The 27,588-nt window shown below is 39.7% G+C and overlaps 1 protein-coding gene across 1 annotated transcript; it reads left to right on the top strand.

Moving 5' to 3' along the window:
• Nucleotides 1–16,916: 16,916 nt before the first annotated feature.
• LOC149712047 (putative cytochrome P450 301a1, mitochondrial) lies at nt 16,917–27,580 on the top strand. The gene is made up of 10 exons (XM_089860785.1): nt 16,917–17,184; nt 17,314–17,551; nt 17,834–18,024; nt 18,170–18,374; nt 18,477–18,669; nt 18,773–18,804; nt 18,903–19,065; nt 19,337–19,585; nt 20,121–20,324; nt 27,464–27,580. The coding sequence occupies exons 1-10, from the start codon at nt 16,917–16,919 to the stop codon at nt 27,578–27,580; spliced, it is 1,860 nt and encodes a 619-aa protein (XP_089716911.1).
• Nucleotides 27,581–27,588: the final 8 nt, after the last annotated feature.

Genomic DNA, 27,588 nt, shown 5'->3' with positions numbered 1-27,588 from the left:
AACTTGAACGGTTTGACTAGACTGACTTTTATACTTTATTGGATCTTCTTTTAGGCAAAAGTTGAACTGCGTTAACTTATTTAATTTAATCTTATCCCTAATTACGTACGCCATACCGACAGTCCGATACCGACAACTTTAACCAGCTGGTTTTCCACGATATCCGAGCTCAGCTCCCACAAAACTATAGACTGCTAGCCTTTTTGCTAGGTAGACAGGCTTCTTTAGGGAAACCCAACAAGATAGGGAACGGGTGAAGGTTTTTGCTATTGCACTATGAAGCCAGTAAAATATTGGTGTCGCCAGTCTATGTTAGTTAGTCTTTACAAAAACAAAATGTAAGAAGGCTTTCGATTGGTCAGAGCAGTTCATGTGATCAAAACGTTTTTTACCCAGAGTCCCTTGGAAGAAATGAGAGGCGAGGTTAGTAACCGGTAAGAGCTTCCCACCCCAAATTTGATTTTAGAGGCGAGGAGAGAGGTTTTTGTGACGTCAGGCGTCTACAAATGCGAATTTAATAGCCCGCGTGTTATGTATTTCACTCCGGTATGAACTCCTGTTAATAGTACAGTGCAATTAAAATAAAAAAGGTAAAAGATCGGACAAAATTAGAGACAAGCAACTCTCAACGGAAATGACATCTACCCCTGGTGCTAATGAAGGGGAAAAAGTTGCCTATTGTAGGGGGGGTGGAACATCCCCAAAAATGGCCGCCATCTTGGAAAATTTGGTTTTTTGCAAGTTTCGGCAAAACCGTCAGATTTAGACACATAAAAGCGGAGAGCAATTTGATTTTACGTGTTATTACGCATTTAATAAAGCAAACTACATCTAAATATTCAAATTAGATCAAAAGTTACATTCAAAACACCACATCAATAATTTCGGATCTCGTTATTTTCCCCGAATTAAGACAAAAATACTTCAATTTTGTTTTAAAAAATTGGTTCGCAATGATTTAATAATGTTTTTTTTTTCTTTTCTGTGCTTATTAAGTTATTAATTAGCTTACATTATTCAATATCTTCGTCATCAGTATCATAAACCTCGCGGCAGGAGTTAAGACATGATATTCCATTACACTCTCCGCACATGGCAGTACATAACATTCCATATTTTCTACAGGAGCATGCTTTTGTACAGTTAGTGGATTTGCATCCACAGAATATTAGCTTAAGTATGCTTTCTGGAGCGGGAGGTTGATCACAATAAATCGGGACCAAACTATTACTACATAATTTCCATCCCCATTCGTCCGCGTTCAACTTTCTATAGAGCCATTCCTGGGTTTGATGATACACACGATATATGTGCTGTTCTAATGCGCTGTTAGTTGATGGAAGGGCTGCCAGTTCAAAATTGCTTTTCAGTATTTGTTTAGAAACAATTTTGTTGTACAGAAGATACCTTTGCCTGTTTAGGCTTTTGATTTTGGGTGTGGCTCCATACAGTTTTAGGACAATTTGTTCACCAGCGTTCACAAGATCTTTCTTATTTGAATTTTCGCCATTGAATAAAAGAGCGGCCTGGGCTAAGTTAGTATTTCCCTGGAATAGTTTCAAAAGCGATAGCTTCCCTTTCTTGTAGAAGGCTGAAGTACTATCACACCCGGATAGAGCATGAATGAAAGGCAAAATAGCCGCTGTCTTTCCTAGTTTATTTTTAAGTTCATAGACATCAGTAACTTTATCCGACTTGGCTAACTTTCCAGGACGCATCATGTATGTGTTTTTTTCAGTCGCATGATAGACCAGTAACACTGCTACATCTGTATCTTCAGCAATAACACAAACTGAATTTTTTGGTGATTCGAGGGAAAGCGCGGTATCAGCGTCGGATTGTGCTTGAACAACTTTGATAGAGGCTTTCATTAAATGCTTGGATAGCTTTGATATGAAGTTCTAGGGTTGTAAGTCGGAAAATTTTCCGGAAAATGACCGAGCTATATTTTTCCGGAAAATTTTCCGTATTTTTCCGCTACCGGTTTCTCAATTAAAAAGTTAAATATTTAAAATTTTTCAATTGCCTTTCTTTTCAAAACATTCATTATTTTGTTTTCGGTGAATTCGGAGTGGAAAAAATTGTCCAAGGGCACAGTCTAGTGACCCCTATTTTCTATAGCAAAAGCTCACTCATTGGCTATCGCTTGCATGCATAGGGTTACTGTTTGCTCTTATGACGGAAGAAGGCGTTAGAGAGTCAGAGACCTAACCGTTAAGAGCAGTCTGGGAAAAAGCACACTTCCTCTGGTCCAAAACCAGTTTATAAATTGCTTGGACGAGTTTTTTAATTCAAAAAGTGGGGGTTACTGGTCCTCGGGACCAGTTTATTAATTGCGAATTTATAGGAGAACACAGGCTGGGACCAGTCCGGAGACCAGTTTAATATTTCGGACACTAGGGGGTCACTGGTCCCAAGGACTAGTTTAAAAATTAACCTTATTTCCAGGACTGGTTAAGAGACCCAAGTGAAACTAAAAGTTATCAGGCATAAAGGATAGTGATCGTCTTTAAAAGTCTGATAAATTGACTCAAAGCTCACTTAATTGCTAGTTTTATATTTTTCCGATTAGCGGAAAATTTTCCTCTTTGCGGAAAATTTTCCGGAAAATTTTCCGCGTTTTATTTTTCCGGAAAATTTACAACCCTAATATGAACTGTTTTTTGTTGTTAGTGTTTCCAAGAAACTCTGATTGGCTCTGCGAGTTGACAAGGTTTTCCTGTAGAACAACATCTGCGGAAGATTTGGCTCTTCGAATATGTTCTTGAACTTTGGTTGAAGGAACTGACTCATCGTATCCATCAAATACAACAGTAATGTCCGAACCATAATGAAAGTGTAAAAATTTCGTATACTGTACGAAAATTTCTCCGTAAGTAGACGGCCGTTGCCAAACTACTTTGTGTAGTAAAAATCCTCCGTCAAGCACGTAAATCATCTTGTCTGCTTTTGGTAAGGAATCCATGGGTTTCTCAACTTTATCAAGTTCTTTCATAAGATTTGATTTGGTTCCTTTGCGAAGTTGGCCATCAACGAACAAGGATGGCGGATACGAAGCCAGTTCATACTGGAAACAGTGTTCGCCGAAGTATATCACCACCAATGCCGTCATTGCGTTCATGGCATTTCTTTAATATCGAGTTTTTAATTTCTATTGTCCTTACTACTCTCGCGTGGAGATTTTTTCTTTTCTTTTTAACTAATTGGCACGATTTTGCACAAAACAAACAGTGTTCCTTAAAATCGAATTTTGGGATAACTTTTCTAGTTGTGGATTGGCCTGCATCTTGCCTTTCCAACTGATCTCTTCTTTCATTACTATATTGAATATCACGTTTTGAAATGTACTTCAAACGGCAGGATTTGTGAAGTACGAGGGAGCTAGATTCTCGACAGAGTTCCGATATAACTTCCAATTTTCCATCGTTTCTGGCTGAGCTAGCAGATTTGATCGTTTCGATTCCTATAGCTTTAACTGTTACAGTTGTATTATTTGGTTTATTTAACGAATCTCCGCAAATAACACACGTATCCATATTCTACGTTGTCTAAAACACTACCGACAAAGAAGTACGACTTTTCTAAACTAAACCTTTTTGCACTGTTTATATTCAGGCAAAATAAAAGCTTTTCTATTTTGAATTTCATTTTAATAGCAAGTACAAAGCTAGACCAAGGGGGTTGACACCCCCGGTTAAAGTCCAGTTCTCTTACCAATCGGCTACAATAAAACCATAAGTTTATAAGATATGTTCCATAAGTGTGGCACTGGTTACTGAGACCTAGTTGTGGAGTGACGTAAGTGCAATATCATAGATTCTAGTGAAGTGACGCCTGGTGGGGCGTTGTCAAAGGCTTAGTACAGACTAAGTAGGAAGATGCACTGCATAACCACGTGTAATGAATTCTCGCGTCGTTCTCGAACTAGGTCTCAGTAAAACTTTAGTATTATGAAGTATAGGAAGTGACATACTTATGGAATATCTCTTATACACTTATGATAAAACTTTATAGTTTTATTTAGTTTTATGACTTCGCCCACAAAAGGCTGCTGGCTGAACTTTTAAAATAAGTAAAATGTTTTCCCCAAATATGTATACGGGGAAAATAACGAGATCCGAAATTAATGATGTGGTGTTTTGAATGTAACTTTTGATCTAATTTGAATATTTAGATGTAGTTTGTTTCATTAAATGCGTAAAAACACGTAGAATCAAATTGCTCTTCGCTTTTATGTGTCTAAATCTAACGGTTTTGCCGAAACTGGCAAAAAACCAAATTTTCCAAGATGGCGGCCATTTTTGGGGATGTTCCACCCCCACTACAATAGGCAACTTTTTTCCCCTTCATAAGCACCAAGGGTAGATGTCATTTCCGTTGAGAGTTGCTTGTCTCTAATTTTGTCCCATCTTTTACCTTTTTAGCCACATCGTAAGATGTGAGCTATTAGTTTCACTGGGGATGGAAGTGGGAGTTGCCGTGTCTGTTGTGGTGGCCGTGGGTGTGTTCATCCTCCCTCGTAATACATTATAGTTAATTAATAAAAAAAACAAATAAAAAATATTAGATTTGCATTTAATTGAACAACATAAAATTAATTATGTAATAGAAAAATTTAAACATTGTAGTTTTATTTTTAATATTGTAGTTCAACTTGGTTTAAATAGATGTCGCTGTGTAAGTTGCCCTGACACTATGAATACATTAGACCCTGAATACATGAATGTACACCAACTACACCCTGAATATTTAAACATTATACTTCTGAACTTGCATCTTTGGGGTCGGATACTTCTGAACTTGCATCTTTGGGGTCGGATACTTCTGAACTTGCATCTTTGGGGTCGGATACTTCTGAACTTGCATCTTTGGGGTCGGATACTTCTGAACCTCATCTTTGGGGTCGGATACTTCTGAAATTGCATCTTTGGGGTCGGATACTTCTGAACTTGCATCTTTGGGGTCGGATACTTCTGAACTTGCATCTTTGGGGTCGGATACTTCTGAACTTGCATCTTTGGGGTCGGATACTTCTGAACTTGTATCTTTGGGTCGGATACTTCTGAACTTGTATCTTTGGGGTCGGATACTTCTAAACTTGTATCTTTGGGGTCGGATACTTCTGAACTTGTATCTTTGGGGTCGGATACTTCTGAACTTGTATCTTTGGGGTCGGATACTTCTGAACTTGTATCTTTGGGGTCGGATACTTCTGAACTTGTATCTTTGGGGTCGGATGCTTCTGAACTTGTATCTTTGGGGTCGGATACTTCTGAACTTGTATCTTTGGGAAAGTCTTAAATACCCAACCAAAATTCATTAAATTGAAAGTTGTTTTTTAAATTTTATAATATTTATTTTCTTCTCCACCGCCACCGGGAACCGGACCCCGGACCTATGGCATGCCAGCCTGATACTAAACTGCCTTCTCTATAGTAGAGTCCGACGCCGCCGATAGTACGCCGGCGCGCCGCCACATTTCTAGTTTTTAACCCCGCCGCCGCCGTACGTACTTTTAATCAGCGCGCCGCCTCGCCGCGACGCCGAAATATCACCGGCGTACGCCGGCGTGCCAACCAGTCTTGGAAATAGCACAGGTCCAAAACCAGTTTATTAATTGCTCGGACCAGTTTTTTTTATTCTAAATCCGGGGGTTACAGGTCCTTGGGATCACTTTATTAATTGAGAACTTTTAAGAAAATTGAGGAGGGACCAGTTTAAAAATTCTAGTCATTATAAATTTGTACTCCACGGATCTAGACTCCTAGCCTTGACTGGTGCTCATTTCTGCCTTCCTTGCTACAACCACAGCCCACTGGATCACTATTTGGCTTCCCACGCCAATGTTTTTCCTATGTAAAAGCGCGTGTTGGTAATTTTGGGCTTTATGGCTTGAAAAATCGAAGGAGCCATAGGCCGGCTATGGGAGGAACACAGTTATTTAGCCTGAATGTTGAAACTACTGGTTCAAATCTCTGAAAATTTTAAAGAGATGTGCAAAACAACGTTTGCTATTATTTAGAAATTTTCATACCATTTACTTTTATAGTTTTTTATAAATATTAAAACGAAAATTAGCCCTAATTAAAGGGCTTGGTCTTCGAACGGTTTAAAAGTTTTATGTGGTTTCACTTGATCGAATCTCTTGAAATTTTAGTGAGAGGCATATTGAAGGGTTCAAACGAACCATTCACTTCCAAAAAATTCAATAAAATTTTGTTTGTGCATAATCCTACAACCTATTTAGTCGCTTAGGAAAATTTTAGGAAAAGAACTATTCGTTTCAAAATTTTGAAATATTGCACGATAATTTAACACCTTTCAATATGCCTCTCACTAAAATTTCAAGAGATTCGAACCAGTGAAGCTGAAGGAAACAAATTTAGACTGTTTGAGACTAAGCCATTAAATTATGGTTAATTTTCGTTTTAATGTTCTTACAAAAAGCTAGGAAAGAGAAACATTTTAAACTTCGCACAAAAAATACCAAACATTATTTTGCAAATCACATTAAAATTTCAAGAGATTTCAGCCAGTATTTTCGAACATGGACTGATGTTGTGAAAACCACCACTTCACAACTGAGAACTGCATACGTCATTAATCACTCTTTGTTAACTTACACGCCTCTAACGCCGCCGCCGCCAATAAAATTGTATGCAGCGCCGCCGCCGGTTTATAGAACGGCGCGCCGGCGGCGCGCCGTCGCCAATATGCCTAAACTGTGCAAACGCCGCCGCCGACAACTTTTTAGCGGCGTCGGACTCTACTCTATAGTCGCTTGTTGAAAGAGGGTTGCAGAGATAGGAGAGAGAACGAAAGTATCTACGAGCTGTGCTGGGATGGATGTAGAACCGGTCCGAGTGGGCGAGAATTCTAGATGCGCCCTTTGGAAATTTTTTGAGTTCTTCTTAGCTACAAAGTATCGATGGGACTAATAGTTTTACCTGAGTAGTAGTGGTAGTAGTAGTAGTAGTATTAGAAATTTAGTAACGGGCGTTGGCGATATTTGATTCTCTTTGCCAAGCAGCCATTGAAAAATTATTCCCTCTGACCGGTATATTAGGGGATATTTCACTAGAAGCATATTTATTGTAGTAGGGATAGCGAGAGTACGTAAACGATGTGGCTTAATTATGGGCTTGACCATCTTGTTTATTTTAATTGCACTGTACTATATCTTAAATCGTATGATGTACATCTACGATGTGGGCATTAGTTTGGCCACTGCCAACTCTAATACTAGGCCTTGCGATAGGAATAAAAAGGGGGTGGAAGTTAGGATTTCACAAATGGCGCTAGATGTCGCTTTTCTGAGGATTTAAACTGGCGGCAAATTCAAAACTATGGGAAATTGTTAGCAACGACGAAGTGTAATCTGCTAAGTTCGGCTCGAAAAATAAAGCAAAAAACCGGTCAATAAACCGGTTCATGATGCTGAACGGTTTCCGAGTTCGAAAAATACTAGTTTAAATTTGGTGTATGTTTTGACCCGTGTCAATGGCGTCTGCATGGAAATTTCAACCTATCTTAGCCCTTAAGTTTTTCCCAAAAACTGCCACTACCAATGAAATGCCTTAAGTTTGATTTGGATTGACCAATGAGCAAGCTTAGGAGAGGTAGGAGGAGATTTCTTTGGCAGCTGAATTCGGACACAGACATTATAAACTTCAATATTTTAACTACCCGCTTCTCTAGTTTAGCAGACGATGTGCCGTTATTTAGTAGTTTAAAAAAATCCTTATTTCCCACCCTGGTCCGCCATAAGCGAAAGACGTGACGTCATGTGAGACTGCGCAGTACGAATTTACTTTCGCCATCGCGAAAATTCGCCTCAGAAAAGAGCCATCTAACGGTTACTAAGCACAAATTCAAAATGTCATATAAAAAATGCTTCTGTCGTACATTTCAAGGCCTAGTATTAGAGAAGGCAGTGATTTGGCCTGCCCTGTTGGCGGCATTGTAGGCGGCGTTGTACTACAGTAAATGCCTTGGACAGTATAAAAATTTTCGTTCGTCATTTGAAGGGAGAGTGAATGGGAGAGAACTGTTACTGTGGTGAGGTGATATTTTTCGTTCGTCATTGAAGTGAGACTGAATAGGAGAGGATTAAGCATTGCATTTTTACCTCTCCGAGTGACGTATGTCACGGAGAGGTTCTAAAATCGACAGGCATGTCTGTGTGTGTGTGTGAGGGGGGGGGGTGTTGGGGTGTGTCAGGCTGTTGTTATTGACTTACACCCTAGGGACCGCGTTCGCAGTTTCCGAATCGAAGCAAATGTGTTCGCCATTTCCGGACCGCATTCACAGTTCCCGGAAAATTCAAAACTTGAGGCTATCCACAATTCAACTGGCCACTATTACTTCATCTGACTAGTCAATTGTCCATTCCACATGAACACCAATCTGTACTCACTGGCTTCTAACACCACCACCTTCTGGGCGTTGCTTTTGTCTATCCCAAATAGACACCAGTCTGTACTTACTGGCTTCTACACCACCATCTTCTGGTCTTTGTATTTGTCCATCCCACATGGACACCATTCTGTACATACTGGCTTCTACTCCATCATCATCCTTAAGGTTAAGACATACGCGGCGATCGGCCAGGGTTCCGAGAAACGTCCGGCCTCCCTAAGGCAGGGCTTCTACCAAAGGTTCACGCAATTGCGCTGTTCTTATCCATAGCTGCGATTCGACACCCTTATATACTACCTATTTGAGTAAGGCGAAGCAACCGGCGTATGCTTCATTTCAAACGCCAATATTAGTCAAGTCTCTCAAGAATGTTTAATTGTTCTTTATCAACACGATGTAACGCTCAATAAGGCGAACAACTAACGAAGAAAATATTTAATATTAACTATATTTATTTTAATGTTTAAGATAATCTCTTTTCTCAACTCAAAATTAAAACGGAAAGAGTTAAAAAGCAGACATGTTTTTACCTCTCCGAGTGACGATGACGTCACGGAGAGGTTTTACACTGAACGTGTCTGTGTGTCTGTCTGTCAGACCCCACGTGACCGCGTTCGCTGTTTACAAATCGGAGCAAACGTGTTCGCCATTTCCGAACTGCTTTCACAGTCACGGAAATGGCTCCTCTACTTGAGCTCTCACACCACCATCTTCTGGTCTTTGTCCATCCCACACGGACACCAGTCTGTACTTACTGGCTTCTAATCACCACCATCTTTTGATCTTCGTCCATCCCACATGGACACCAGTCTGTAGATACTGGCTTCTAATCACCACCATCTTCTGGTCTTTGTCCATCCCACTTGGACACCAGTCTGTACATTCTGGCTTCTAACACCACCATCTACTGGTCTTCCGTCTATTCCACATAGACACCAATCTGTCTCATTGGCTTCTACTCCATTATCATCGTTTGGTTTTAGGATATACGCGGCGATCAGCTAGGGTTACGAGAAACGTCTAGCCTCCCTAAGGTGGGATCGCCACCAAAGGTTTTCGCAATTGCGCTTTTTCCTTACTATTATAATGGAAACGAATCGTATATATACCCCAAAATTTGAAGAAAGCGGGCAAGAGGGGTACCCTTCACTTTAAACGTCAATATTAGCAAAGTTTAAGATGATAATAGTTATAACTTTATTTTAAACGATTTAACTATTATTAATGTTAATTATTGAAGATTAAAATAATTAAAAATAATTATATTTATTTAAATATTAAAGATAATCTTGTTTCTCAACTCAAAATTAATACGGAAAGAGTTAAAAAGCAGTCTATGTCCTTGTCTGTGTGTGTCCGTCCATTGTTACACTAGTGCGTCGCGTTAGCAGTTAGCCTTGTGTTGATGTGTTAAGAAATCATACAGAACCTTAATATTCCCTTTTCCATAATATAAAGTGAATATGTAGAAGTATTTTTCCTAATTATGTTGCATTTAGTACTTTTGTAGCTTTAAAGCTCTGTTTCATTTTGATATTCCAAAGATTTTTTTTAATATTATTATTTGAAATGGCTGTTTATATTTTACTTAAGCTATACTACATCTATATATAGAATAATCCTTGTCTTAGTGATTTCATGAAGAAAGCTAAGATCTAGACTCCGGCGGGTATATCTAATATTACCCGCAATAGGCTTAGTTAAATAAAGAGTAAATAATTGAGGCCTGAGGTGAAGTAAACTTTGGGCTTTGATTTTCGTGTCTGAAATGAAGAGACATCAACGGTTCAGAGTGAGCCGAAAGTTAAATACATACTTAAATAATCAGGTTAAGATTATATAATAGAAGAAAAGATCATGGTGGCAATTAGAATAGTAAAAGGGCTAATGGTAAACGGGTAGTAGCTACAGACTTTTTTCTCTTTATGGTGCGCATTGACTATTAGTGCGTCTAGCTACAATTTAGCTTTGGTGTTATTTAACATTAACATTCATGTTGGCAAACTAAGAATATTGTTGAGGTGAGACGAGACGATAGTGTTAACACTGCAAACCAGTTGTGAATGTAGCTATCAGAATATACGGTAAACAGCTGAAGCGTAGACTTCATTTCCTGATCTTTTCCCCATAGACCTAAAAATAAAATAAACAAGCTGGCCATATATATACGCCCGTTAAGGGGCAGATTAAAAATGAAGCAAGCGCCATCTAGTGAACAGAATTACAAACTCAAAGGTGACATTTTCTCATTGGCTGAAAACATTCTGACACTAAATGAAGCAAGCGCCATCTAGTGAACAGAAATACAAACTCAAAGGTGACATTTTTTCATTGGCTGAAAACATTCTGACACTAAAATTCTGCCTCTGCGCATTTCTAAGCGAACCAATAAGATCACCCCTCATTCGTGAAAGCCCGGTTTAGAAACTCGTAAGGCCGTTGTAAATTTTGAATGAATTTATTTTTAGGTGTATTGACTGATTTCCATGTGTCCAAGATTTATCCTTATTGGATGTAAAATGTCGTCTGCTTTACTGTATTATTCGCTATGCTTGGAATACTGCTTCAATATTTCGTAAATTTTTACTTCAAAAAAGAGAAATAATTCCATATCTAGATAAATAAGTTCGTAGTAGTAGACCTCTTGACTCGGAGAGGTAATATTTTGGTTTTCCCAACTTGTAGTCTGTGTGTGTCCGTCCCGGTCCGTCCGTTGTTACACTAGTGCACCGCGTTAGCAGTTAGCCTTGTGTTTTGTGGAAAGAAACCCTACAAAACCTTAATATTTGGTTTTCTCATAATGTAAAATTAATATATGGAAATATTTTTCGTAATTTCGATGCCTTTAGTAGTTTTGTAGCTATAAAGCTCTGTTTCATTTTGATATCCCAATAATATTTTTTATAATTATTATTTGAAATGGATGTTTATATATTACTTAAGCTATACTACATCTGTTTATAGGATGATACTTTCGTTAGTGATAACAAGAAGAACGCTACTATGTCGGTCAAATGAACTTTAATTCGTCAATAGTGAACCCAAAGATAAACGCTTGGGTTTGGTTTTCGTTTCTGTAATGCAGAGACATTAACGGTTCAGAGTGGGCCGAAAGTTAAATACACTTTTAAATAATCTGGCTTAGATTTTATAATTGAATAAAACATCATGGTGAAAATCTAGGCCGCGTTCAGCAGAGTTCAGAGTGGGCCGAAAGTTAAATACACTTTTAAATAATCTGGCTTAGATTTTATAATTGAATAAAGCATCATGGTGAAAATCTAGGCCGCGTTCAGCAGAGCTCAGCGCTTTTAGCAGTGTCGTACAGAAGGGGATTTTGTTTTTGAATTTTGACATCACGGTGCTCAGCGCTGAGCCAGCGCGGTCACCAAAGAAAATAGTCGGGTTTTTGGATAACGTGACGTAAAACGCGTAGTTCTCAGCTTGGCGGTAAAAACATGGAGGTATTATTACAAATAGCTCTTGCTGATTCTGATGGGACTATACCTATTTAATTGGCGTGAAACCAGTTGATCACGCGAGAATTTTAAGACACATGTTAGTCTTTCTAATTTTAATTATAAAAGGTGTTCTTTTCTATCTCTATAAATATGTTATCATACAATTTTTGTTAAGCCTTGGTACCTTGCACGCTTTATTGCGCTAGCGTCATTTTTAAAACACCGATGACAGGAGAAAAGCGTTCAGCAAAGCTATGACGACAGAGCTCACCGGTTAACGTTTTCCAAAATCCGCTGTCTTTTTTGGTGAGCTCTGCTGAAGGCAGCCCAGATCAGTGAAAGGTCTGATCGTAATCGGATTATAGATTCGTGTTTTCATGCGTTATATGGTGCGCATTTACTTTCAGTGCGTGTAGCCACAAATAAGCTTTGGTGTTATGTAACGTTAACAGTCATGTTGACAAACTAAGAAAATCGTTGAGGTGAAACGAGAGGATAGTGTTTACACGGCAACCCTGTTGTGAATCTGGCTTTTAACATAAAGGGTATACAGTTGAGGAGTAGAAAATTGGGCCTTGACAAACACGTAAAGGTAATATCCCTCCAAAGTTTTATCTCTTCATTTCCCGTTTTTCCCCCATCGGATGATTTCTGGTGAACCCCATCGGAAATTAATTAATAATGCCGATTCTACGGTATGAGGGAATACGCGATGAAATAATGGCCAAAATCAACCCCGGTTTCAACAGTAAAATAAATTAATAAACAATTAGGACTGAAGTTGAGGATATTTATCAAAAATGCCTTGATTAGAATCAAGACTTAAACAAGTTGGGAAACCAAAATAAACCTTTCCGAGCCAAGATGAATTTACTTTCTAAACACAGTTCCACCAGCCAATGAGAAAAACCGGAAACACATAGTTCAAATTGGCGAGATATTGCCAAGGTCATTTGTAAAGGTTAAAGCGTTTAATAATTCCCTGTGGATCCACAATAATTCTAATGAGGACCTAATATCTATAACTTAAATGTGTGTCTAACTTTCGGCTTACTCTGAACCGTTAAGACCTCCTATAAGAGGACACGAAAAAAGGTCAATTCTGGTTTAAATCAAGATGAGCAAGCCATAATTCAAGTTTCACAATTTTGTTGATTTTGGGGCTACATTTGAAAGCTCATAACTCTGAAATGGCGTAATTTAGGTACATGGTTCTTTGGAATGTTTCACTCGGAGTGACTCCAAGAACACGCTAGCTAAATTGGCCAGACTTTTCAAAAACACCCTGTATATCTGAATCCTTTTCGTATGGTAGCCGTAGTGTCAATCAAACACACACACACACAAAAAAATGCAGTTTATCTTTCATAATCACTTAATAAATTAACTTTTAGGATAGAGTGCATCTATTTTGGCTAAGATAGCTGATTAAATAAAAAATATAACTGGTTTTCAGGGTTCGTTCAAGATTACGACAGCGCTTTTCGTAATGATAGAGAGGCAAGACCTTCCCAACTGTTTCCATACAAACAATCGTCGCCCGAAAAAGATTAGATAAAATTAAAGGGTAAAGAGAAATGAACCAGACAAGTCAGTCCTACACGAACACAACCAGTTATTGGTGAGAAATTAATTCAAAAATATTATAATGATTGCGTTTTTTTATATTCGTTCACTGTTAATTCATCCTTTTGTGTTTTGTGGTGCTAATAATTTTAAAATAATTTAATTTAAATCGTATTACATATAAAATATTGATATAGAAATGCGACAGTTCATCAGTTTAGCTGAAATTTTTCTCGGTTGCAAGTGATACGGTAATTAGTTGTAGGCTAATTATGACTTAATTTTACAGCATAAACTGATTTCGGTGATCCATTATATCAATTTTATCATAATTTTATAAGATATGTTCTATAAGTATGACACTATCTATACTTTGTAATGCTAGAGACTTACAGCTCGAGCCAGTAGCGTCGTCGCTAGGGCTTGAAATTTCGGCGGGAGGGGGCTAAATCTGGGCAAACTATTTGAAAGATAATGACTTAATTTTGCATAATTTGGTTCATTGCAATATGAACCAAATTAATTTTTTTCTCTTCAAAATTGTAGGTTTGATAATGAAATTCATCTCCACAAAGATGAAATTTAACGAATCTATCGTTATAATTTTTACCTCTCCGAGTGACGTATGTCACGTGAGAGGTATTACACCGGCCGTGTCTGTCTGTGTGTCTGTGTGTCTGTCTGTCAGACCCCACGTGACCGCGTTCGCAGTTTGCGTATCGGAGCAAACGTGTTCCCAATTTCCGGACTGCATTGACAGTTCACGGAAATTTGGGTTTGTCTCCTCTGGCTATTCTACTTGAGTTCCAACACCACCAGCTTTGGTTTTCGTCCACTCCACATGGACATTAGTCTGCTTCCAAGCACCACCAACTTCTGTTCTTCGTCAGTTTCACCTTGACTCCAGCTTCTATGCACCACCATCTTCTGTTCTTCGTCAATTCCACATTGACACCAGCTTCTATGCACTACCATCTTCAGGTCTTTTGTCCATTCCACATGGACGCCGGTCAGTACATTCTGGCTTCTTTTCCACCGTCATCGTTTGGTTTCAAGATATACGCGGCGAGCGGCTAGGGTTACGAGAAACGTCTAGCCTCCCAATGGCAGGGCTTCCACCATCGGTTCACGCGAATGCGTTTTTAACTATTAATTGGTTTTAAGATATACGCGGCGATCAGCTAGGGTTACGAGAAACGTCTAGCCTCCCAATGGCAGGGCTTCCACCAAAGGTTCACGCGAATGCGTTTTTATCTATTATTATAATGGAAACGGATCGTATATATACCCCAAAATTTGAAGAAAGCGGGCAAGAAGGGTACCCTTCACTTTAAACGTCAATATTAGCAAAGTTTCGAAAGATATTATGAACAACTTTATTTTAAACGATTTAACTATTTTTAAAGTTATTTACTGGCGATTAAAATAATTAAAAATAATTATATTTATTTAAATATTAAAGATAAACCCAAGTACCGAAGTCGTTAAATCATTGCCTCCTATATCTATCAAGGCCCGTGCATTGCGTTATATTTCCTACATTGCCTCCTATATCTTTCAAGGCCCGTGCATTGCGATATATTTTTGAAAATAAGAACCAAAATGGGAAGCTCCTCTCAAAACCATAATAATTTATTTTCTTTGTTATATGAAATGAAAATATGGATAATATTTTCGGCAATTCGATTTGAATGGCTCTTTCTGATGTATCATTCTCTCAGCACTGTTCATAATGGACAGGAACGTAGAGGTTCGAGACACTATGAATTATGGTAGTGTTTCAAATCCTCTGTAATGAGGGCTTCACGACTTGGAGTGAGTCGAAAGATAAATACACATCCTATTTTTTAGTTGTACCATGCGTACCACAATGTTGCCAGACGTTTATTGAAGGATACTTGGGTACTTGGTACAGACTGTTACGTCTACCAAGTTTCCTAGTATCCAAGAATAAATAGGATTCATAGAAGCCAGTGTTAAGGGCATGTCATGGGTCAAGTCGTTAATTATATCGACGCAGTTAAATAGCTGATGGCATTATTTTATCCACTTTCTCATTGCGTTTCGAGTGGAAGTTCAACTTTGGCACGGACGACAGATGGCGCTCTTAACCTTCTACCCCCAAAAATCGCTGTTGTCTGCTCGTTTTCCCCTTCCGCGTTTTTTCGTTATAAACTTATGATTTAACGAACTGTTAAGATAAAATTTCATATTTCCTAAGACAGATAAGCTTCTACTCCTTTCATCTTACTCCCAGTTAGATTACAAGCTGGTGTTAAAAAAAATTCAACGGCGAAAAAAGTATTTGACAATCTAAGAATATTTTTTAAATATAAAAAAATGCTGTTTATTTTATACGCCCCCTATTTGTGAAAGACCTTTTTTACGCACTTTCATCATTCTTTATTTGAATTTCAAAGGTAGTACTTCATAATTCAATCTTCTGTAATAACTTTCTTCGGAAAATAATATTTCAAACGTTACAGAGTCTTGCAAGGGGATTGCTTTTGCGGATTTTGTGAGTATTTAACTGAATAATAAAATGGAGGAGGATAATAATTTAAGTAAAGAGGAAATCAGGAAACGTAAAGCAAGGGAAAGAATGAGGGCAAAAAGGTCAGATCCTGAATTTAGGAAACGAGAAAATGAAAGGAGAAGAGTGTTAGCAGCTGAAAAAAAGGCTGTTTCGGGAACAGGTTCTAGCACACCCAATGTTGGTCCTACCGCGAGGCCAGTTGGCCATGATTCTGCGAAAGATGACGCATTAAATAAAAGCTCTATTGAAAGTACCGTAAGCGTAGGCATATCTATTAATGAGGAACCCAATAATGTACAAAATGATAATGCTAATATTAGTGAAATAATCGAAGGCGATGAACAAGTACGAGCCTAGCTTATGTGTGATTGGGTTGTGGCTTCCATGTTTTGGGGACATTTGCTTTTTGTGTGGCGAGGTATGATTCAGCTTTGATATGGACAAATGTTACAAATCATACTGGTAGACTAAGAATACGGTGAGGTATAGCGAGAGAGTAGAGTTTCCACAGCAATTGAGAGATATTGAAAAGGCTTGAACAATTGACTATTTTAAAATTGAATTCCTGCACTTGCAAAGAATTAAAAAAAGCGATAGATGCATATATTTAGGTTGTTTAAAGGGTAGTGATAGTCATCTCCACTCGGAGAGGTAATATTTTGGCTTTCCCGACTTGTTATATATTGCTACAGAATTTTAGGGTGCTACGAGCAATTTTCGGTAAAGTTTGCGGATCATTTTGAGGGGGCCAATTTTGAAATTTGGTGGGCTATAGCCCCTCAAAAAGGCCTAGCGACGCCACTAGCTCGAGCTAGTTCGAGAACGACAAGCGAGTATTGACTACCCCCGGTTAATTTTGCAGTTCAACTCAAACCTATTTAGATTGTACTAAGCTTTTGACTGCGCCTGACCAGGCCTCGGTTTACTTCGAATCTATGACCTACTTCACTTTATGGCAAACAAATGTTTGTATTATAGCTAATTTCGTTGCCATGGACCGGGTTCGAAGCGCTGTTATAAGCAGTCACCTTCTACAGAGAACGCTGTTAACAAGCGCTAGACGTTCGGTGACCTCGACATTGAACCAACCCTCAGCGCCTTCCAATCATCTCGAGTACCTACAAGCGAAAGCAAGCAGTCAAATTCCAGGACCCAAGTCATTGCCCATCATAGGATCACTATGGAAATTTCTCCCGTATATTAGTAAGATATAATAAATATTAGCTCTTCATGATATCGACTCAGTTAGCGATCTGAGCCGTGTCTCCCGTGATCTCTGAGCGTCATTATTCGATCACCTCAGATTCAGTTACGTATAGTATTGTTTTTAAGGCAGTTACGACTTGAATCGATTCGGGGATACGGCCCAGCAATTGTACCACGAGTATGGACCGCTGATTCGCATTGACTTCACGACTTTCAATAAATTCATCTGGATCTACGACGTCAATGACATTCAGAAAGTCGTCCAACATGAAGGCAAACTCCCCGAACGACCCCTGCTCGCCTCATTGAGCAAAGTCGCCAACAATCTCGAGAAAGAACTCCCACACAAGGGGCTAATAAACACGTAAGACTTACGCGAAGTTGATTCACCTTCCCTCAAACATATATTCTCTATTCGGCGAGTCCCGAGTCAGTAGTGGAGATGAGATAACCTTTTACGTATCTAGCGGGTGGAAACATTATATCTGAACGCATCTCTATGTTTCTCGTAGCTTTCCCAGTATACTGAGAATAACAGCATTCTCTATCTGCTCGCCAACATTCGGCACTCGCCAAATATCGGGAATATGTTACGCCATCTAAAACGCATTAGTAAACGTAAACATGATAAATTTTGGGATTTTAGAAACGGTGAAGAATGGTACGAGATCCGCTCGAAGGTGCAGCCTCACATGATGAAACCCAGAACGGTCTTTACGTACTTGTCCTCTATGGACAGCGTGGCCAAAGAATTGACCGACAGAATACAGTACTTGAGGAAAGACAATAAAGAAGTTGATGCACTCATGATGGAACTCAATAAATGGGCCCTCGAATGTAAGTTCCGAAAAAAAACCCGGTAGCTAAGGTAGTTCTCCATAAAAGATAAAGCCTAAATCGATTAAAATATTTGTATCTGATCATTTCGTTCTCCATAAAAAAGACTTAAAGGGTGTAAAATTTTGTTTGTTTATGATGGTAGCGGTTGGTGTCGTGGCGTTGGACACGCATCTGGGGTGTCTGCGCAACGACATCAACAAGGATTCGGAAGCGACCAAGTTGATTGAATCGGTCGTTGACGTTTTCAACCAAATGTACATTTTGGAATTCAAGAGCCTTCCTCTCTGGAGAATTTACCCGACGAAGAAATTCAAGGAATTTGAAGAAAACATTAAGTTTTTCAACAGGTAAGGTTAAAGAGCAAGTCATTTAGACTCAATTTAACGAGGTACTGGGTAGCAATAACACTGCCCATAAGATTATTCCTAAGCCTTTGCTCATGAAATTAGCGTTGCCTTGAAATATCTGAAACAAGCCGAACAGAGACTGCAAAGCAAAGTGAATAACGAGGAGGGTCAGCTGGCTTTTTTGGAGACTATAATATTGAAGAAGTTACCAACCAGTTTGATTTCAGTCATGATCAGAAATATGTTCTTGGCGGGAATTAACACGGTCAGTAAAACACTTCCTTGCCCGAATCTAGCTTGACTTAAGCTGCGTCGTTTTCGGTCGACACTCTGAAAACTGGTTTGCTTAGGTACAAATATAATTTATTTTTGGTAACCATGCAACTGTTCTTGTTAAGGAATTTGAAGAAAACATTAAGTTTTCCGCCAGGTAAGGTTAAAGAGCAAGTCTCATTAAGACTCAATTAAACGGGGTAGTGGGTATCATTAACATTGCGCATAAGATTATGCCTTTGATCTTGAAATTAGCGTGGCCTTGAAATATCTGAAACAAGCCGAACATATACTGCAAAGCAAAGTGAACGACGAGGAGGGTCAGCTGACTTTGTTGGAGAATTTAATATTGAAGAAGACACCGCCCAGTATGATTTCAGTCATGATCAGGGATATGTTCTTGGCCGGAATTGACACGGTCAGTAAAACACTTCCTGGCCCTAATCTAGCTTAACTTAAGCTGCGTCGTTTCTTGTCGACACTTTGAAAACTGTTTTTTTAGGTAAATATAACTTTTTTGTAACCATGCAACTGTTCTTGCTTAAAAATGTGGGTAACAATTATTGGCAAATAGAAACTTGGTTCCTTTAACCGTCACTAGAGATTAAAAAATATTTCCAATAGTGTCTTTTCATGATAATGACAGGAATGCCAAAGAAGTTAAACTCTCTTTTCGAAATTAATTTCAGACGTCAAACTCGACGGCGTTCTTCCTGTTCTTCATGGCCAAACATCCAGAGATTCAGGAAAAAGCTCACCAGGAAATCATCAGTTTGTTACCGAGATTGGACTCGCCCGTAACTCAAGAAACGCTGAACAATATGCGATACACCAAGGCCTGTTTAAAAGAGAGCATGAGGCTGCTACCCGTCACCTCCGGAATGGTCCGAACCGTCGATGAAGATATGGTCATTCAGGGATACCAAATACCTAAACATGTTAGTTATAGTCCATAGTGACAAACACTAAGGGCTTATTCCATTTAATTACTCTGCCAAGATCCGAAATTCTAAAGGCCGGTAGGCCCTTGAAGATATTACCTGACACCATTCCGTAATGTTAAATGAAAAAGTCACAGATTTTAGGCTTAGCGTCCCATAAAAAAGCATGGGGTTTTTTTGGTCCACTCCCATCGTATAACTTAAAAATTACAGCGAAATTACGTTTCGGAATACTTTTAAATTAACAAGTAACTATTCAAGATGTGCCTTTTCTAAATTTCATTAACAAAAATTAAATCTAAATACGTAATTTTAATTATTAAAGATGGCTATAGAAATAAAAGAAGTTTCATTTCCGTGGGCGACCTGATCTAGAACTATAGAAAGGAATACGCAATTTTTCTTAGAGAACAAATCCAATGGAATTCGCTCTTAGTTAGATAGGCGTTAGGCGAGCATTGACCTTGATTTCAAGTGGCGTGTGGTCACTGTGGTTTATTGGAAACCCGACGAAACTATCTTTTTTATTTAGTCTAAGATCTTCCTGCACATGTTGACGGCTGGCAGATTGGAATGCAACTTTAAGAACGCCAACCAATTTTTACCGGAACGATGGTTAAAGAAGAATGATGAGGAAAAGATGAATCCTTTCGCCTTTCTGCCTTTTGGGTTCGGGGTCCGCTCTTGCATAGGAAGGAGAATAGCCGAACAAGAACTGTACACTGTAGTACTCAGGGTAGGTCATACTTTCAACTAATAATCAGGGTTTAAAGGAAAAGGCCATACCTCCCTTGAACTGATTTTAACACAAATTTGTGTCCAACAAAATGAACAATCGTTACCCTAGCTACAAAATTGCTTATCATGAAAAGGTTTCAGTGGTAAAAAAGTTCCCCCCCCCGCATATACAGTTGATACCAGGGAATAAAGAGGCAAGATGGATTGGAAATGATGACGGGCGATCTGCGGCACCGTACCTCTCCCACACTCTAAGAAAATGGAATGTACTTTAGCACCTTAAAAAGTAGTTTATATGGGTCCAAATTTGACACCATTACAGGTGTTCATTTACACCCCTGAAAGGACTAAATAACACTTATTTGAGCAATTGATGTCAAAGATAAGATTAAAAATTGCGCAACAGAGGTGTATCTTAACACCTTTTTAACTCTTATATCGCACTGAAAGTTAATTTTTACTCTCATATGAGTGTTGTGCAATTTCTTAACGTGTGCGACATAGCACCTTTCCGAGTTTAAATAACACCTTTAACAGTGTCGCATAACACCTTTAAGAGTGTCGCATAACACCTTTAATAGTGTCACTAACACCTTTAAGAATGGAAGATTTTTTTAGTAGGATAGTAGTATTTTTCCTAGACTGAAAAGCTAAATCGATGGCGGAGAAAATACTGCGGATAGCTACATTCTGACCAATCATGGGGCTTAATTCAAATATTGAATAATCGTATGGTTTTACTGTATAATTAATTTTGGATAAATCGCCATTCCGCCGTATTATTAGCAATAAGTGCTATATTCATAGCAAGGCTCCACCTTGAGAGAACTTAAGTGGAAAGTTCTTACATGCTGCACTAAACCCCTTAAAGCGAGGGTAGTTCTCGTATGCAGTGTGAAACTGCATATAAAGTTCGCCACTTGATCGACTTAAAATCTAGTTTGTAATTGCACGCAAAGTCGATCATTTTTAACGACTTAAACTTCTGAAAAAGGCAGAAAATTTTCAATTTGTACAAATGCATGGGGTATTAAATTGGTTTTGAGGCCATAATATATTTTTGTTAAACAATAATATTTTTTACACTATGAGTTTTTCGAACATCAGAAACGCTTTTAACCTAATTTACTCTACAATATTTACCAAAAAAAATCCATTTTGTACTCTAATTTTTCTCATAATAATGATAAAACATGTCACAAAAGCAAGTGCCCCACATGTTGGCCAACTGTGACGCCATTAGATAACCTAGTCTCATTTTTTAAGAGTGTTGCATAACACTTTTAAGAGTCTCACCTAACACGTTTCAGAGTGTTGCCTAACGCGTTTCATGGTGTCGCCTAACACGTTTAGTAGCGTTTAATTAAGGTACAATACCCCCTGATTACCAATTTCTTTGTTAATTTTATTTGAAGGACAAGTTGGAAAAACCAAAATATTACCTCTCCGAGTCAAGAGGATAACTACTACTACAAACTTATTAACCTAGCCATAGAATTATTTCTCTTTCATTGAAGGAAAAATTTACGAATTTTTAATACAGTATTCTAAGCATAGCGAATATACTGTAAAGCAGACGAGATTTTACATCCAATAAAGATATGTCTTGGACACATGGAAAATCAGTCAATGGGGGAAAAAAAACAGGAAATTAAGTGTATAACTTTAGGATAGATATAACCTTTATGTGTTTGAAAAGGCCCAATTGTCTACGCCTCAACTGTTAACCCTGTATTCTCATAACTACATTCACAACTGGTTAACAGTATAAACACATTGTCTCGATTCACCTCAACGATATTCTTAGTTAGCCAACATGAGTGTTAACATTAAATAACACCAAAGCTGACTTGTGGTTACACGCAATAAAAGTCAATGCGCACCATAACGAGAGTGAATCTCCGAAGCTACAACACGATTACGAATAGCCCTTTCTCTGATCTAGCTACCACAATGATGCCTTCTCCTATTATAAAATCTAAACCTTATTATTTAAACGTGTATTTAACTTTCGGCTCACTCTGAACCGATAATGTCTCTTCATTACAGACACGAAAATCAGAACCCATAGATTACTTCACCTAAGGCCTCAATTATTTATTCTTTGGTTCACTAAGCCTATTACGGATAAAACTTCATTAAACCGACAGAGTCTAGGCCTTAGCTTTCTTCTTGCAATCACCAAAGCAAGGATTATTCTATACAGATGTAGTATATGTTAAGTAGTATATAAACAGCCATTTCAAATAATAATATTAAAAACTATCCTTGGAATATCTAAATGAAACAGAGCTTTCAAGTTACAAAACTACAAAAGGCATCGTAATTACGAAAAATATTTCCACATATTCACTTAATATTATGGAAAAAGGAATATTAAGGTTCTGTAGGATTTCTTTACACGTGAACACAAGGCGAACTACTAACGCGGCGCACTAGTGTAACAACGGACGGACACACAAAGACAATCACATAGACTGCTTTTTAACCCTTTTCGTATTAATTTTGATTTAAGAAATAAGATTATCTTAAACACTACAAGTTGGGAAAACCAAAATATTACCTCTCCGTGTCAAGAAGATTATATAAACTTAAGTATCCAATGAAAACGTTATTATGTTTCTGAGTTGGGGTTTCCCATTTTTGTTGTTGTTTTGAAAAATATATCGCAATGCACGGGCCTTGATAGATTATTATTATTGTTGATGAGGCGGGGCTCACGCCCTAGCACCGATGCCAAAGGCATATTGTGCAACCTCAAAATCAGGCCTTGAATAGGCCCGTAGCCGCAGCGTAGCGAAGAATTCGCTCCACCGTAAAAGAGGAGACCCGCGAGGGCTCCACAGTGTGTGAATCAAAATGTTCTAGTCTAAGCGAGGCGAAGAAGTCGCACTCGCAAAGTACGTGAGCGGATGTTTCTTCCTTCTCCTGGCACGACCTGCAGAGGGGGTCGTCAGCAAGACCCATCAGATGGAGGTGCCTATTTAGCCGACAGTGTCCGGTCAGAAGACCGGTGGCCAGCCTAATATCCCATCTGCTGAGCGAAATTAGGTCTCTAGCACGAGACCTGCAGGGACCATTGACTAACTGTTTTGTCTGTCTCTGGCCATCCATGTCATGCCAGAGCTGGTTTTGTATGACAGTCATCCTGTCATGCAGGCTCCGTTTGACATGCCCGTAGGGGATGGGGACGGCCGGCTCCGGCCCCAAGAGCTTGGCCTCCGCGCCCCTTTTCGCAAATCTATCGGCTTGCTCATTGCCATAATAACCGCTATGCCCTGGCACCCAGTACAACAGAACCCTGTTGCAGGACGCCAGTTGCGCTAGCAGATCAAGGCAGCTACGCACCAGTTGAGAGGTAATCTGACACTGGTCCAGCGCATTCAGGGCGGCCTGACTGTCAGAATAGATCCTCACAGTCCGTCCGTTATACCCTTTGTTAATGCAGTAGTCTGCGCAATAACAGATCGCGGCAATTTCCGCTTGGAACACACTAGCAAAGGTGCCCAGGCACGCAGAAAAACCGACCCTTGTAGTTTGGCAGTAATAGCCGGCGCCAGCGCCGGAATCAGTCTTGGAACCATCGGTGAACCAAATAGTTTCACCCCCAGTGCCAAGAGGCAGCAGGTTAGTGCACTCGGCCCGACTGGGAAAGTGGATGCTGAATGGCTTAGTGAAATCAAAGCTGGTAACGGTTTTGTCAGAGCACATCGTTAACGACGGCTCAAGTGCAGCGTACTCCCGAAAGAGCTTCGTATGGCTGTAATCCCAAAGTCTTGGAACCCAACAGCCATTAATGTGGAGCCTGTAGGCCCCCATGACAGCCTCCTCCTCAATGAAAAGATGAAGAGGTAGCATGTCAAGAAGCACCTCCAGGGAAGCAGTTGGGGTCGATCTCATGGCCCCTGTAACACCAATGCAGGCAAGCCTTTGAAGCTTGCGCAGGGCAGCCTGCACCGTCTTCAGCCGGACCCTTGTCCACCAGACAAGTGCCCCGTAAGATAGTATGGGTCTGATGATCCCAGTATAGAGCCAGTGTACAGCCTTGGGGTTGAGGCCCCAAGTCTGGCCGACTGAGCTCCTGGTCCTCCAGAAAAGCATCATGGCCTTCTTGATACACCGATCAAGATGCGGCTTCCATGTGAGTCTGCAGTCAAAGGTCACCCCCAGGTATTTTACCTCGGAGGACTTTGTCAGGACCTGGCCAAAGAAGGAGATATCATTGAACAGATCCTTAGTATTCTTCCTCGTAAACGGAACAAGGACAGTTTTATCAGGATTAACGGAAAGGTTAACCGCCTGACACCATTGCTCCACGCTAGAGAGAGCAGATCTCATAAGTGTGGTGACAGTATCCGGGAACTTCCCGGTAAAGACTATTGCTACATCGTCCGCATACCCGAAGCAGCTACAGCCCCCAGCACCCCCGAGTCTCTCCAAGAGTTCGTCCACCACCAGGCACCACAACAGGGGGGAGAGCACTCCACCCTGAGGGCAGCCCCGGCTGGTAGTCACCCCTAGAGAGTCCCCAAGGAGGGACGCCGACACCTCGCGGTCGGTGCCTTGATAGATATAGGAGGCAATGAATGAAATATATCACAATGCACGGGCCTTGATAGATATAGGAGGCAATGAATGAAATATATATACAATGCACGGGCCTTGATAGATATAGGAGGCAATGAAGGAAATATATCGCATGCACGGGCCTTGGTAGATATAGGAGGCAATGATAATCTCTCTCTTTGCACGAGAGGTTTATCTTTAATATTTAAATAAATATAATTATTTTTAATTATTTTAATCTTCAATAATTAACATTAATAATAGTTAAATCGTTTAAAATAAAGTTATACCTATTATCTTCTCAAACTTTGCTAATATTGACGTTTAAAGTGAAGGGTACCCCTCTTGCCGGCTTTATTCAAATTTGGGGTATATATACGATTCGTTTCCATTATAATAGTAAGGAAAAAGCGCAATTGCGAAAACCTTTGGTGGCGATCCCACCTTAGGGAGGCTAGACGTTTCTCGTAACCCTAGCTGATCGCCGCGTATATCCTAAAACCAAACGATGATAATGGAGTAGAAGCCAATGATACAGATTGGTGTCTACGTGGAATAGACGGAAGACCAGTGGATGGTGGTGTTAGAAGCCAGTGTAAGTGCAGACTGGTGTCAATGTGGGATTGACAAAGAACAGAAGATGGTGGTGATTAGAAGCCAGTAAGAACAGACTGGTGTCCGTGTGGGATGGACAAAGACCAGAAGATGGTGGTGTGAGAACTCAAGTAGAGGAGCCATTTCCGTGACTTTCACAGTCAGTTCGGAAATGGCGAACACGTTTGCTCCGATACGCAAACTGCGAACGCGGTCACGTGGGTGTAACAACAGACAGACAGACAGACAGACAGACAGACAGACACACAGACAGACAGACACACAGACACGGCCGTTACAGAACCTCTCCTGGACTACGTCACACGGAGAGGGAAAAATAAAAATAATTAGTACTAAGCATTTTCTTTGTTAGTTATTCGCCTTATTGAGCGTTACATCGTTTTAAATCATTCTTGAGAGACTTGACTAATATTGACGTTTGAAATGAAGCATATAAAGCTGCATTTTAAGCCTGTTGCTTCGCCTTACTCAAATAGGTAGTATATAAAGGTTTCGAATCTTAGCTGTAGGTAAGAAGAGCGCAATTGCATGAACCTTTGGTGGAAGCCCCGCCATTGGGAGGCTAAACGTTTCTCGTAACCCTAGCCGATCGCCGCGTATGTCTTAACCTTAACCATGATTATGGAGATAGAAGCCAGTACGTACAGACTGCTGTCCATGTGGGGGGGGGGGGAAAGACCGGATGATGGTGGTGTTTAGAAGCCAGTAATTACAGACTGGTGTCCATGTGGGGGGGACAAAAGACCGGATGATGGTAGTGTTTAGAAGCCAGTACGGACAGACTGGTGTCCATGTGGGGAGGACAAAAGACCAGATGATGGTGGTGTTTAGAAGCCAGTAATTACAGACTGGTGTCTATGTGGGATGGACAAAAGCCCGGATGATGGTGATGTAGAAGCAAGTACGTACAGACTGGTGTCCATGTGGGGAGGACAAAAGACCAGATGATGGTGGTGTTTAGAAGCCAGTAAGTACAGCCTGGTGTCCATGTGGGATGGACAAAAGACCGAATGATGGTTGTATTTAGAAGCCAGTAAGTATAGACCGGATGATAGGGGTGTTAGACAGACAATGGAGTAATAGGCATTGTAAGTGGAATACAATTTTCCAAATTTCCGGTCCGGAATTTGGGAAAAGGTTTGCTCCGATTTGAAAACTGCGAACGCAGTCCCCTGGGGTGTAAGTCAATAACAACAGACTGACACACACACAGACAGACAGACAGACAGATACGTAGAAATTAAAACCTCTCCGTGACATACGTCACTCGGAGAGTTAAAAAATATTTTCTTTCATGAATATCATCTTTAAAAAATGTTTAACAATTAAGTTTTTCAATATTTCTTTTTACTGTTTTGATTGACTTTAATAATAAAACATTAATTAAAATGAAAGACATTATTTAAGAAACCCGAAGTATTATAATTTTTCATGTTTAATTTCAAACGGTGCTTTAAAAGTGTTATTTTACACTGAATCTATTCCTTAAATGGCCGGAAAAACTCAAGGTAATAAAACTCTCTTTTCGGCGTTTTTATGGTGTAATAAAAGTGTTTTTTTTTTTTTTTAATTACAACCTTTTAACACGTTTTTAACCCTTCCCTTTCTTAGAGTGCAGTGTAACTCGCGCACGCCCCTACCCTTCGGTAGGTGATTTTTGAGTGCTGCCACGTAGTGCTATTGTATTTCTATGAGAACTTGCTTCTATTTTTAAGACCGAGGGTGCGTACTTTACGATTAAGTACTGTACGACCCTACTTATACGCGGGGATGCTGGGAGGACTTCGGTGCCGTTCCATAGGTGGAGATGCAGAGGCATCGTCATAGGAATGGGGGTTTCCACTCCATCCCTCTCTCCCTCCTTCTAGTTGTCAAAGGCATAGATGCCAGGACAAAATTCACTCCAATCTCGCGTTAGATAAAATCGTAACTAAACTACGTTATTGGTTTCTGTAGATTTTGCAACGGTACCGTTTGACGTACGAAGGCGAGGACGTGGGACTTCAAACCAGGATCCTGAACGTTCCCGATAAGCCATTGCGATATCAATTCCACGATAGAAATATAAAATAAAGATTTTA

The sequence above is a fragment of the Phalangium opilio genome, unplaced genomic scaffold, assembly GCF_054372755.1.
Source record: "Phalangium opilio isolate 3A_F unplaced genomic scaffold, DU_Popi_V2 ptg000011l_1, whole genome shotgun sequence".
NCBI classification, from domain to species: domain Eukaryota; kingdom Metazoa; phylum Arthropoda; class Arachnida; order Opiliones; family Phalangiidae; genus Phalangium; species Phalangium opilio.
The sequence above is the reverse complement of the archived record's forward strand: the minus strand, read 5'-3'. Positions and strand labels throughout refer to the sequence as shown.

What these genes read in the sequence shown, in the direction of transcription:
- LOC149712047 (XM_089860785.1), top strand. Translation starts at nt 16,917, where the DNA reads ATGACCTACTTCACTTTATGGCAAACAAATGTTTGTATTATAGCTAAT. An exon ending in AACATTAAGTTTTCCGCCAG is followed by an intron (nt 18,805 to 18,902) that starts GTAAGGTTAAAG and finishes TCTTGAAATTAG; the next exon opens with CGTGGCCTTGAAATATCTGA. An exon ending in GATACCAAATACCTAAACAT is followed by an intron (nt 19,586 to 20,120) that starts GTTAGTTATAGT and finishes TTTTTTATTTAG; the next exon opens with TCTAAGATCTTCCTGCACAT.